Here is a 14,573-nt window from a genome sequence, read left to right on the forward strand (position 1 = left end):
TCCAAAATGTCTTGGTATGCTGAAGCATTAAGATTGCCCTTCACTGGAGATAAGGGGCCTAGCCCAAACCCTGAAAAACAGGTGTGGCCAAATACTTTTGTCCATATAGTGTATATATCCTTAATACACAGATAAATACATATTGAAAGAAGGGACAGAAGGGAAATCGGTAATTTAAGATAAACGTAAAGTTAATAAAACTGTTAACTGAAGATATACCAAGCAAAATATTTCAACCTTAGATACTGACGATGATACGTGTGTATTTAAAATACATAGGTCTATGACTTGACTTTTTTCTTCGTTCTTTTTAGTCTGTTTTTAGGAATATGAACATGGTAAAAGCAAAGGAAGCACAAAAGTTTCAAAAATTGTTCATAGCTGAATTGTAAAACTAAAATAAAAACGTATTTTTCCCACCTGCGCTTCGGTTTACGTCTGTCGAATGAATACAAGAAAGGAGAAAGTGAGTAATGACGTAAGAAAAACAAACATATCCGGAACCTTAATACGGAACGTTATTTAGGAGGTGTGGGGATATTTTTTACTGCTACACCCAGAACTGTCAATCGTTACCTAGGGAGGTTTACGAGAGGACAGGCACTGCTCGACCCCTACAGTAAGATTTTACCCTCCATTATATTTTTAAAGAAAATATTCTGAAATATCCACGCTTTCATGGATTAGTCAACCTAGTTATTTTAGCAGGGTATCAGAGAGAAATGCTATGGAAGCCAGAGCTCCATAGCTAACGTAACGTTAGTTAGGTAGCGAGCTAGCTAGCTCACTACTAGCCTAGCTAGCTGGCTAAATGATTAGTATTATTTTGTTGGCAAACTACTCTAACAGAGCGAAAAAGCTGCCACATTCTACACCTAGCTAGCTAGCTACACTGGCTATTGCGTTACTCGAACTTAGGTGTTCAACCTTAGATTCCAATAAGTTAGTAGCCTTTTGGTACCTTAGCTGTCTACAAGCGTGCAACTTCTCAGCGCAGGTGTAGGTCACCCAAGGTAACATACAAGGCTATCGAGCTGTTCGGTATCTGTTGAAATTTACTGGCAAACCATTGTTCTTGGGGTGGGGACATTTTTGCACCCCTTCTCCCGTTCCAGATAAGAAGTTACTGAAATGTAGCTGCCTCTACCTGCCTGGTCACGTTCGCAGTCCCACCAGTCTGTCCTGTATTAGTGTGCTAATCTCGTTAGCCACGTAATCACGTGGTCGCAGTCCATAAGTGAGTGATGGCAGGAGTTAAATTCCAGTTCACCAACGATAGACACCGCAATAGGCAACTGGTGGCCACGCGTCACCCCTGTCGCAAATTATGTTTTTGAAGAAACATACTCAAATATTTGTTGTGTGTGTGTGTCTGCTTGTGCTGCTTCTTACTGCTCTGCTGAACCGGCACTTTGAGGGGCTACATGTAGATCCCGTAATTCGTAGGAGCACAGGGGCTTCCGCTAGGCTGGTACAACAAAGCTCCTTATGTGTATACATGACTTCATGCAAGCAAGCTCAATCGAACAGAGGCTTCTGCCTTTAACTAGAAATATATGTACAAGATTTAAAATTATTCAGACTTAGAATGTAATTCATCCAGAAGAGGACAGAAACATAGTTTAACTGACTGAAAATCCATCCAACATTAAGTGTATAAATACATGTAGACATACTACTGATGGCTGATATCACAAGCATTATGCCGTCTTTATTAATCCGCTTAGATGATAGCAGTTAAATAGAGCATTCAGAAAAATAAGTGGAGTACTTTGGGTGTTGGTTCACTATGAAAATAGCAGTATCATTTTAACTATCATTTGACTATTTATGCTAAAAAGTCATGTTTGCCATTCATGGTAATCGTCAGAGTAGTGTATTTGCTTATATATTTGGAATGGTGCCATGATCTCACCAAAGCAAGATATTTCTTTGCTTTCAAAATACTAATTTATAAAGACCATTGCTACTAGAAGTACTAATAATACACATGAATTATGTACATTTTTATCATCAGTGCATTAAGCAAAATTGTTATATCAGTGAACCTAAGATGCCTGTCTATCTATCTCAGAGATTTAGCTTTGCAAACATTGTCAGCAACAAATAGAAAGTTTTCTTTTTCTGCCAGACGCAGCTGCAGTTTTAAAAGGAATCTGCAGAGCAGGAATTACCCGGTCATATCTAATAAAGATGGCACTCAGTGCTTCTGACAGGATGGTTTACCATGCAGCAGCGTGTCTACGTGTGCTACTACTTTAATCCATTTATACAGATGCGCCGCTATTTGTTTTGGAGAGGGAAGTCTCTAATTATGTGTTCTTGTGCTGAGGCAAGTCACGCAGGATGGGATCGTGTAAGTTGTTGTTGACGCAGCAATCGGGAGGCAGGAAGCTTTTGAGTGCTGGGATGGTTCGTGACAGGCAGCTGGCAGGCCTGGCCTGTGTGGCAGATAGCTGTTCGCCTCCGCCTGGGCCCGATCCAAGAGAGCCAGCACGCGATGGCTGCCTGGAGCACGGCACTTGCTGTGATGGGAGGCGAGGCCAAGGCCTTATCAGCTCCATCTCACGCTGGAGCTTTCCTCTGCAGGGCATCTGTGAGGGCACTGACAGCTTGAACAGGGGCACAGGTGCATACAAGTTCATCGAATGGCCTCTCGAGAGCTGCGTAAAGGTTCTTACTGGAAATACACCGCACAGCGTCCTGCATCAGACCCTGTGGTGACTGTAATGTTCACTGTTAGGAGTAAAATGCAGCAATGATATTCATGATAAAGAGAAATATTGTGCTGTTGGTTACACACAGGTGTGACAGTGCTGTGCTCATGTTTAAGGTTCTTATGACAGCCAGCTAAATAAATGAGTGAAAGACTGAAAAAGTTGTCTTAAGCAGAGCCGTTTTCAAAGTGAATAAGCAATGAGATTCAAGCATTATAACCCTTGTTTCTGCAGCCTGGCAGGATGGCCCAGTCGGACAGCAGGGCACTGGCTCTGAGCGTGTTGGCTGGGGCCGCTGGTATCACGCTGGCTGTGGTCTGGTACCGCAGCCAGAAAAGCAGGGGGGGCGCGTCCCTCCCCCAGCTGTGGCTGACCAGCAACGACGAGCGGCCGGGAGCGGACATGTCCAGGACGGCGCTGGCCCTGCAGGCCCACCAGACGGAGGTGCTCGACCGCCTCGGGGCCCTGGTGCAGTGCGTGTCGGAGCTGAAGGACGAGGTGAGGGCGCTGAAGAACGCCCTCCCGCAGCTGCAGGACCAGGTGCGGGCGGAGCTCCAGGGCCGCGGGGCGGAGGGAGCGCGCAGGGCCAGCCCCCTGCACAGGACCCCCCGCCGGAGGAGAGCGGAAGGAGCGGTCAGGGAGGAGGGGCAGAGCTCTGAGGAGGCGGAGAGCGAGGGAGGGTGAGTCTTCCTCTCTTCTGATTAGGTCGTTCTCACTGCCCACGTCATTCATTGGCCTTCCTGGGAGGCTCCAAGAGTAATGCCCCCTTACTACAGAATCAGCAAAAGCGCAGTTATTACTGATCGATTAGTTGCCATCACTTTGCGATTGATCAGCAGTGCAGAGCGATTGGTCATCGTTGTGGAGTCATGGTCATCAGTGCCGACGGAATGGTGATCGTGATTTTTGTTATTTGTCATTATCACCAAATGAATGGTCGTCGTCACTGGTTGAGGAATGATCAGCACTTTGTGATCATTTTTATTGTGTTATTGGTCCTCATTGCCATCGGTGGATGAATACTGGGAGGCAGGTGGTTCATCACCTCTGCTGATGCTATCTATATAAAGTGGTTGACATGCAGCTCCCCTGTCTCCAGAAAGCACTTAGTGGTCTGATAAAATGTACTTTGGGGCACATTAACTAATAAGTCATTAATTGACTGATTAGTTAATGTGCCCCAAGGTCTAAGATGGTTTCCTCTGGACCTGTGTCAAACAGCATTTTGACTGATGGACCTTCTTCCACCAGAAGCTCTGTCTGTTGCCGTTGAGTATATGTATGTACAGGGTGTAGACAAAATAATGGAAACACCAAACAACATATGAATATTTAATAACTAATAAGGAGTTTGGCCACACTTTGCCTTCAGAACAGCTTCAATCCTTTGAATTCTGTTATACAAATGTTAAAGTGTTTGTAGCGGGGTATTGGGCCATTATTAAAGAAGGAAAGCCTCTTTGAGAGAGAAAGGCAGTAGAAGTCTAAATCCCAGGGCTACCCATAATGGTTCTGTGATGTTTTGATGTGGTGATTGGAGAGACCATGGAGGGTGTTTGACTTCATCATGGTGCTCATGAAACCACTCTTGAATCCACTTAGCAGTGTGTTTGGGGGCATTATTATCTTGGAATATGGGAGCATCTTGTAGAAAAAATGTTTGCACCATAGGGTGCACCTGGTCACATAAATGGCTTTGGATTCCTTGGCCATAATTCTGCCATCTATCAGCTAAGTTAGAGTACCATATTAGTTTGCTCCACTGCTCAGAAGTCCAGGTTTTCTGCTCATTACACCAGGTCATGCATTGTTGTGCAATGACCTTGGTTACAAGCAATTTCTGAATGGCAGCCCTACCATAATTATCAGCTTTGTGAAGGTCATGACAGGTGTAGATTCAGTCATGTGGTAATTTTTGAGGCCATTGTTTTGTGGTTTTTGGCAACTATCCTGTTAAGTGTTGGCTCTTCCCTGGCAGGGAGTTTCATTTTGCAGCCACTGCTCCTCTTTCCTTGTGCAGTCTTTCTTTCTTTGGCATATGCTCCCCATGACTCAGTAAATAATTTCTGCTCATGCACATGCAGATGTAATTCGAGCACCAACTGTCTGACCATTTTCACAATCTGTTCAATCTCTCTCATATAGCTTTAGGAACTGACAAATTAAAGTGCTGATTTAAAGTGTCTTTTTAAGTAGTATTGACATTAATACTTTGTTACTTCAAAATACAAGTCCTTTTTCGTCTGGTGTTTCAGCTATTTTGTCTACCCCCTGTGCAAATGTATGTTTTTGCATTCACGTGTGTATGTGAGAGCGCAAGTGAGTGTTTGTCTGTATGCAAGAGTGTGTGAGCATTTATGCATGTTTGTGCGAGTGTGTTATAAAGAGTCTTGTGGAGAGCCATGGCCTTCTGAATATATGCATGGCTGCCTCCTTTTCACTTATATGAGCCAAATACCTTATCACATCCCAAGGGAGAAATCACAAAAAAAACAGATATCTTTTTTTGGATAGACGGCTTATTAAAGACTGTCTAGAGAAAACAGTTCATCATCACCTGGTTAATGAAGGATATCAAGGAATTTGGCCCTTTTCGTCCGTAGAAGTATTTCTCTGTTGGCTTTACATGTTAGTTGTGCATAAGGTTCATTTCAGGTTCCAAAATGAGGCACTGCTGCCAAGCACTCCCCATGAACTCCCCATGAGAAGTTATTTAACCTGAACTATTTCAGTAAATATGCAGCTATATTAATGGATGATATGTAATATGTAAGCTATCTAAGGCTGTAAGTAGATCTTTCTGAGGTATTTATGGTTAGCAGCATACACCTTTTTGAAGCCTGTCGAGAAAGATTTTTTTGTTTTCAAATTATTTGAATAGTTTAAACAGTTGTTAGGGTTATAATTGAAATGCCTCCTTAAGGCTAGCGCACAGTATAATTGTAGTCCAGCCTTAGCTCTTTTAATTGCCTTTTTGAGTATGCTACAACTTTACCACTTAGGATTCTGTGCTGAAATTGGACCTTGTCGTAATACCAGACCACAGGATATGGGTAAGGACCTGCGTGTGACTGTAAATGCTTGACTATTTACCTTAGGAGCTGTGAGTGGAGAACAGGGAAAACAGGAAATTCTTACCGATTCCTGTTCCGAGCTGGGGCTGCCCACAGCCAGTGAAAAGTAGCTATAACATTATACCAGAATGTGCCAAAAAAGTAATTTGTCTAAGCCATTAGAGTTTTTGCAACAAAAAGCAGAGTCATGGAATAAGGAAGATAAAATGCAAAAGAGGGACTGCCAATCTGACAATACACAAAGACAATGAGGAATTTATTGAGCTTTGGCAAGAGCATGAGGGTTTAATTAATTTGCCCTCTAAGACCTACCACTACAAACAGCAGAAGCATGACCATTTGAAAGAAATAGCCAGGCCTTTGTTTGTATTGAAGTTAAAGTAAGTGGTTTGTAACCTTCATGGGGAAGCATCTGTGACCAGCGTGTGGTGCCGTGAGCCCTGAGGTGATAATGCAAAGTATGCTTCTCTGATTTCAAAACTTCTGTGTTGTGTCACCCCTGGCTTTTCCAGTTTTTCAATGTCTCAGTCATATTGTGAGCCACAGCAAGAACCAAAATTTAAAGGAATTTAACCCAGTTAATTTATACTAGGCCTTAGTCTGCAGGGCAGAAATTCTCTCTGTCTTCACTGGCCATCCCAAAGGTATGGCCGGCTCTGACAGCTGGCTTGCAAAATTGGACAGGAAGAGAACTATGAATATTTGAAACTGATTTGATTATATGAGGCATAATGACATTTGATGTAATAAATTCAGCCATGTCCCTGGCTGACCTGCTCCACCTGAAAGCTCGTAAAGGGTGAGAGAAGCACCCTCTGTGGTGCTCCCATCAGAGACGGCTGAGAAGGGTTATTGGCTGTCACACTGCTTTTCAATTATCCCTTGCTGTGCACACTTAACACATATGTATCTGATTTCTCAAGTGCTTGATTTTGCAGGGCCTGTCTGTTGTATTTTGATGTATCTTAGCAACTGTTCCTTTTTAATCTGTGACTGTGAAATTTCACGGTGCATTTTGATTTTTTTTTTTTTTTTTTTTTTGGGGGGGGGGGGGTGGTAGCGGCAGTCTCCTTTGCGTCTGTTGAAAGCTGTATTTAATGTATTTCATTAAAAGGCAGTCAGTGTGGGAAATCACAGATCCAGCCCTAATACTTTAATCACATCCACTACCACTCATTCATACACCTGTGACGAGAAACGAGCGCATGGAAATCGGGATTTGGTTTTCGGAGAAAAAAACAGATGTGTGTAAGTGCCTGCGTACAGAATGTTCCAGGTCTGTACAAACAACACAGACATTTGAGGTTTTCAAGCAGAGAGATAAAAAAATGAAACTGTGTCAGGCTGATATTTTGAGACATGCTTGCTGTTACGTGCTGCACAAGCTTGTCTGTCTCACGTGCTGTGCTCTGTCTGGATTGTTTCTCCTATGAGAATGGTGAGACTCACCTTGATCGACTCGGTTCTGCTGTGCGTGCGTACGTGCAAAAGCTGCTGATGCATCAAAACAATCCCTCAGATCAAAGCTCGCTGTTCACCCTCTCCAGCGTATTTGAGCAGCGTTACGTTTTTGGCAGTGACCCAGCTATTGCCTGGGACCATTTCTGCGCAGCAAGAAAGGAGGCAGGCCAACAAACAGGGCTGTGAATGGGAAGCACACCTGCTGTTTGCAGATTGAGTCTTCTGACAGAAGGACATGTAGGTCTTGACAGGGTAATTGGAGGGCCTTTTTCCTTCTGTCTTTGTGTGTGCGTGTGTGTTTGTGTGCCCGCATGAGGGTGTGCACGTGTGTGTGTGTATGTGTGTGTGTGTGTGTGTGTGTGTGTGTGTGTGTGTGTGTGTGTGTGTGTGTGTGTGTGCGCGCGCGCGCGCGCGTGTGCTTGCGCCCATCTGTGCATACATGCATATATGCGTGTGCCTGCTTGTGAGTGATCAGGCCTGCCCTCAGTTTTGGTGATTATTATTGGAAACTGTGAAGTCACAGTGAATGGTTTTTTTTGCCATTTCAACAATTGTCCCCATGGCCCCTGTGTTCATTCAACAGAAGCAGTTCTAGCGCTATCAGAGTGTTCACATGCTCCCACTGATGCTAGGAAGTGTTCTATTTAACTAATGCATGCAGTACCTTTATGAGAATTTGTAGAAGTAGAGACCCTTAGAGCATACATGACAAGGTGCTTGATCCTCCCTAGAAAGTCAAGGTTGCAGATCTATTTATCAGTGAAGGCTGCAACTCCATTGGACACAATTTGATGGGTTAAACGAATGAGAATTTTGGTTAGCACCTTTCATTTCATTGATCAAAATAAAGTGGTAATTGATAATTAAATAAATTGGTATATATATATATACTACCTGCAGTGAATAGGATTTTGCAAAGTGCTACGCCATTTTTAATGGAAGTATAGTGCATTTTAGATGATGTTTATGATGGTGGTGTGGATGATGGTGAAGATTATGCTAATATCATTGGTAACGACACTAACAGGTGTGGTGATGATGATGATGAAGAAGATGATGATCAAGAGACAGTGCCCTGAGCAATATCAGAGATGCAGTAACAGGTTTTTGTTTTTTGGTTTTGCAACCTGCTCTTCTACAGTGCACAATGTGCAAAATGATTACTGAATAAAAAAATCCTGAATAAATACTGAATAAAAAAATGACAATGGCAGTGACAGTAATGTAATATAGTGAATGTCTCTTGGATCACCAAACACCAAACCATAAAATGCTGCAGAGTTTTGGAGATCACCAGTAGACTGGAGACAGAATCTGCCTCCTCCGTCCTCAGGTGAACCCGGGGAGTGCGCACCGCTTGTGTCCCGCAGAAGCGCGGCTGTGATGATGAATGGCGTGCAGAGGCTGGAGTGCTAACTAATGTGGTGACAGCATCGGGGTCTGGGGTTTCTCCTCGTGGCTGCTTTTGTGTATGTGCGACGAGACGTTGGTCTGATCCTGCTCCAGAGCGCCTCGTCATGGTGTAATTCCTCCCACAGCGACGGCCGTTGGCTCTGCGCTTAACCTGCACTGGCTTTATGGAGGCACAAGTAGGCACTTCGGTGTTCTGGGTTTAGAAGGTGCCGAGGTTGCCTTGTGGAAGACTCCTGTGGTGTGTGGGTAGGAAGGATCCACAGCCCTTGTGTGAACCATCCCTGATGGTGGAAGCGGATGAGTAGAGGAGGAGGCCAGTTCACACTGCAGTCAGTCAGAAGATTTAGGATGCAAAGCACTATAGTGTTTCAGACAGTTTGTTTTCTTTTGCAGAGTGCTGAACTTGAACATGCTCCATGAGATGGTTTGTTTGCTTAGCAAACGCCCATATCCAGAGTGCCTTTCATAGCATGTGTGCTACATACACTATTATCCATTTATTCAGCTAGATATCTTATCTGCTGAAACAAATTTGGTTAATTGCCCTACTCAGTGGTACAGTGCTACTGCTTGACAAGAGTTTTGAATTCAGCACCTTCTGGTTACAAATCAAGTTTCCTTCACTACTATATTCAATGCACTGCATCCTTTGTTGTGCAATGAGATGGTCACAGCTTTATGGTGAGGAAAGGGATTGTTAGGGAAGAAGAAAGCAAAACTTTTCATTTCTCATTCTTATACGTATGATTTTGTGGAAAAAATAATGTCTTATGAATCCTTGACTTCTCTGGTAGTGCGCCGTTTGGTTTGGGATGTGAGAGATTGAACATCGAGGCGGGGAATCACCTGCTCCCAGGGTCTGCCCTCAGCCTCAAAATCCTCTCCAATCAGATCCCAGGTGTTAAGCCTCAAACCCCACCTCCCTCTCTTCCATCTGTAATTAACGATCCCTCCCTCCTGCCTCGTGATTCTGGAATGGAGAAATATGGGCCCTGGGGGCAACGGTTGGATTGGGGCCAGCAGAATGAATTGCACCCATAATCCCTACATCCCTTTAAAGAGCTCTCACTGCCCACCGTGTCTCCTCCAGCTTAGAGAAGCTGCAGCACCCTATTCCTGGTGAGCGCTCTTTATTAGAAGGTTTCACAACAGCGGGGTGTGGTTGCGGCTTTCTGTTCATTAACACCGAGGTTTTAAAAGATCCCATCAAGGATCAGTTGCATTTATTTGAAAAGGGGGAAAAAAGGAGGAATGTGCAATTAATGTGTTTATGAGTTGCGATGTTATTGACAGACAGGGTTTGCGGTGAGGATTTTATTTAGACTTAGATGCACAGCATCTTTTTCCCACCACAGACTGTTCACTGTGGAAACGTGATAGGCAGATTCCTATGAGACAGCTGGCTTATGTGTGTTTAGCCTCTGAAATGTCGCTGGCTAACACTTTAGGTATGTCTTGGATCCATGTGTTGGATCCAACATACCATATCCTTTAACAATGTGTTTATCTCTTAATCAGTTGAAGGAACATTATTAGAGTACATAATTGGTAAAACAGTAATTAGTCTGTTTGCCTGTAGCATTTTGTCCATCCTTAGAGCAGGAGGTTGTGATTTAGGTTGCTAATGCAGACTCATAACAAATACATGTTTTGTTTCTGGATGAAAAATTGTAGGGGTAATACTGCTGTGACTTGCACCATGAGGACCGGTGCCTGGTGTGTGCGCTTTATGTACGTGTGTGTGTGTGCGTGTTTGTGCGTGTGTATGCGTGTGTGTGTGTGTGTGTGTGTGTGTGTGTGTGTGTGTGTGTGTGTGTGTGTGCGTGTGTTTGTGCGTGTGTGTGTGTGTGTGTGTGTGTGTGTGTGCGTGTTTGTGCGTGTTTGTGCGTGTGTATGCGTGTGTGTGTGTGTGTGTGTGTGTGTGTATGTGTGTGTGTGTGTGTGTGTGTGTGTGTGTGTGTGTGTGTGTGTGTGTGTGTGTGTGCGTGTGTGTGTGCGTGTGTGTGTGTGTGTGTGTGCATGTATGTATTTGGGTATGTATGTAAACTAAGCGTGTTACACTTCGTGTTGAAATGTTTTATGCGTGCCAGTGTGGTGCGCTTGTTAAGAAAACGGAAGGCTTGTAAGTGAAAGATTGCAGGTTTGAGTCCTGCGTGGGGCAGTGCCGTTGTTCCCTTGAGCAGTGTGCTTAACCTCAGTCGCTTCAGTAAATATCCCATCTGTATAAAGGGATAAGTAACATGCAAGCAAAGTATGTTGCCCAAGGTAAGAACATCTGCTTATCAAATAAACGGTAATAAAAACAATCGCGGAAACGGCGGTGGAGTTGGAGGGAGTTATTGAAGAGATGCACTATATGCTGTGCGAAGGCTCTCTGTCCCCTTTAGGCCATTATCAGCCCTCTTTCACAGGATCGCAGGCAGAATACAACAGCACTCACACGTTGGTTCGTAAAACTGCAGGAATACCACAGTCATCAGTTTCATAATCCACCTTTGTCTCCGTGTTTGCGGATTGCTTAGACGCTGGCACACTGTGGCTGGCCTTGGCATATTTGCACAAGCTCAGGTACTGTGGCGTGTAACCATGAAATATATCAGGGATTAGCCGGAACACAAACGCTCGCTTCCTATGGAGGGGCCGGGGCTCGCCGTCAGCCTGCGTCTCGGTGCCATCGGGGAGGTGAATTAAGACAGAGGTCTGGATCAATTAGGGGTGTGCGGATGTAGCCACACTTTCGAGGTGTAGCGTTCAAGGTTTCAATTTGCTCGCTGTTCACCTGTCAAAACAGCTCGCCGCGGCCTGCCCCCCTCCATCCACGCATCGCTCCTCCATCTCCCCGAATCAGAAACAGGTCATAAATCTTGCCGTCTTGTTTGCAGAGCTGCCCAGAAACTGTCAAATCCTCGCTTTCCCGGTGTCTTGTAGGAACTTGTAATTCCCTTTACAATTCCGACTTCATTTTCTTCATGTGGCTTGCAGGGATAATAACTTCACTTTAATCATAACTAACCCGTACATGTTATATAATTTTGAGTTAAAAGAATGTATATAAACTGTAGATAAAATATGCAGAGCATCAAGCTTCAAGCTTGCATGTTTGTCCAGTCACACATACCAAAGGTCTACTTTTGTTTTTTTTTTTATTTTGTTTTTGTTGACTACTTCTTGTACAGCAGAAAGCACTTAACTAGAGCATACACACAACATGAGTAGATAATGCAGGTGGTTTTGAAATGGGGACCAGTGGCATGCTATGCTATAAGGAGTTGAGTGTATTGATCAGTAATGTGTATCTCTGTCATTGTCTGTCTCTTTCTTTATGGTAATGTTGGCAACACAAAAGCAGGTAGTGAGGTATCAGACTGCAGCTGTATTTCATTGACATGAAGCTCAGGTAGTCAAGACAGCAGGACTAATTCCCACTTTTGGCGCTCAGCCATTAGATGTGCTTTTTCCTTTTCTTGTCCAGATGAAGGATAGCCAAGTGTGGCATGGTAGTTAAGGAGCTCCGCTTATGAGCAGACACTTTGAGTCCCATTTAATCCGTAGCTTCACTGTTGTACCATTATCCTAGATCGAGATAATAGTGTCTGCACAGCTAATTGGTACATAATGAAGGGGAACTGCTACTTTGCATTGTCAGATTGCTTCTACAAGCCCCAGTAGTGTCCTGCTGTATACATCAGGCAAATGCAGGTATTGCAAATTATGAAGGACTTAAAGGCATGTCCAGTTCTGACAAATCCATACGTTGTCCTATACCCCCATTCCACTTAAATGGGTTCAGCAATATCAAAGAGAAAAAGGCAAATCTTCCTGACAAGATATCTCTTTGCTGTCAGATTGTTAGTAATGCAGGACAGTCGTCATAAGTCCTTGAGCTGTAAGTGCTGTGTATAAAATTCACTCTTTCTGTCCTGCTTTGACTCAGTTTGTGTTGATAGGAATGCAGGGCAGTGTACCTGATCACTGGTTTTGGATTTTCCCGCTTTCTGCAGAAGCTTTTCACACATACCATCACAGTGAGTTGGGGCACTCAAAAAGTGGACGTTGTGGCTAATGTGAAGCTCGAGTCAGCTGGAGGTGTCTCTAGCCCCCTTCACTTTATGCAACCCTGTTTTGGCAACACTAGTCGCACATTATGCTTGTCTCACTGCGACAACCTCTGCACTTGTACAGGAGCACTAAAGCAAGATAAATGCAATTCTCACATACACTTGCATGCCAATGGCTATTTTTTGCACTGCAGCTCACACAGTGAAGTGGGCACTCATTGGAGCACAGGCGCTACTCCGCTGATGTCATCTGAGCAACTTGCAGGCACCTGACGAATTGCAGGGTGTCTGAGAGTGGTGAGATGAATAAACCCTGGCCCACCCACCCACCCCTAACTCCAGCAAGGGCCAGGGATTCCGCCACTGTAGGCTATCGGTCATTAGCTGCAAGTGACACAGTCTGTGCCAAACTGGGGCCAGAGGGTCTGAAGACAAGTCCATTGTTGACTGAGCCATTTGGTAGCCAGAAAATTAATGAACAATGATGTTTGTAATTGCGCCCTAAATGAGTTTATATTTCCCAACAACTAGCACTAGGTAGTTAGCATTAGCTGTGCTTGGTTATAACATAAGCTGGATTGCGCTGGCCTACATGCACTAACACCATCGTGCAAAAACGTGATTTGGCTGCCACTCTACTCCTGGGTTTTGCCGTCCCAGTTTTCTAGGAATGAATGATTCTGAGCAGCAGATCTGCTTGTTGGATACTACATCACGTGTCTCAAGGGCAGAAAACAGATCGAAACAACAGAACAAATAAATCTCACCTTTTTTTGCACCAGAAGTTATACATCAAGACGTAGGTGGTTAGACTTCGAATGCCATGTGAAGCGTGGTCAGATAAGGAGCTCCTCACAGCATTATGAATGTAATATAAGTTCCACATGTCTTCATGTTTTACTCATAATCCCACTCATGTTTTAAAATGAGGACCTGCAGTTTTTGGACAGTTTTTGGATCAGATAGCGCAGCATAAGTATGAGCATTAGTATCTGCGCACACAGGAGCCGTGCTGATTTCTCAGTCGCAAACCTCACCTCAGATGCTCTCTTGTTTTGATTGTTGGAAAGAAGATCCTGCCTAATGGCTTATTGGCAAGCTCATTAAAGGAAGAAGCTGCCCTTTTAACAAAAGTGCTCCTTGTTCAGCGGTGAATTCCGGCCGAAAAACATGATCTGTAAAGTGTAAAGTGTACTGCGTGCACAACCACAGAAAAATCATTTCCATTTTACAGCTCTCAGGTCATCCTGATTTTGACTGCAGGTGTTACGTGGCGCGTTTACTTATCCTGGGTGTGTTGCATAACTTATACTGTACTTAAACATATTATCCACAGATGGAGCAGTGAACATAGCACCGGGAAGCAGTTCACCTCTTTAAGACCCCAACCTTCCAACAGCTCTCACCCATATGGCCCCTTCCTCTAAATACACACTTACATCCTCAGAAGAATGCGTATTGCTGGTGCGCACAGGAATACGTAGCAGTGGCACACAGCGGGTGTTGGAATCCCCCCATCAGATCTGGACAAAGGGACGTTATTGGGTGCGGATTTGGCACGCCGGAGGCACAGGAAGCTGCAGGGACCCGGGGTCGCTGTTCTCAGGAGCAGCAGGAAGTGGAGACTGATAATGAGGATCCTGAGAAACCTGGCCCCGCCCAGCTTGGCCCCGCTCAAAGCAGCTTGTCATTACCTTTTCAAATCACAGTGAACTGCTTGTTCTTTTTATAATTAGCTGGTGTTGGTCTCCAAGACTTTTATTATACGCCGTGGTGGGGGGTAGGGGGTGGGAGGGGAGCGGGAGTCGGGTGCGAATAAGCTGAACTGAATGCGCCAAGGGCCAGAGGCT

General features: G+C 44.4%; 1 protein-coding gene across 1 annotated transcript in view; it reads left to right on the forward strand.

Moving 5' to 3' along the window:
* The first annotated feature begins 565 nt into the window (after positions 1-565).
* Positions 566-14,573, forward strand: part of LOC118789987 (regulator of microtubule dynamics protein 2) — a 39,478-nt gene continuing 25,470 nt past the window's right edge. Inside the window, exons 1-2 of the mRNA XM_036546762.1 lie at positions 566-619; positions 2,952-3,397. Of these exons, the coding sequence (XP_036402655.1) occupies positions 2,961-3,397 (437 nt within the window). The 5' untranslated portion in view covers positions 566-619; positions 2,952-2,960. The remainder of the gene's footprint in view (positions 620-2,951; positions 3,398-14,573) is intronic.

Source organism: Megalops cyprinoides, chromosome 15 (assembly GCF_013368585.1).
Source record: "Megalops cyprinoides isolate fMegCyp1 chromosome 15, fMegCyp1.pri, whole genome shotgun sequence".
Taxonomy (NCBI): domain Eukaryota; kingdom Metazoa; phylum Chordata; class Actinopteri; order Elopiformes; family Megalopidae; genus Megalops; species Megalops cyprinoides.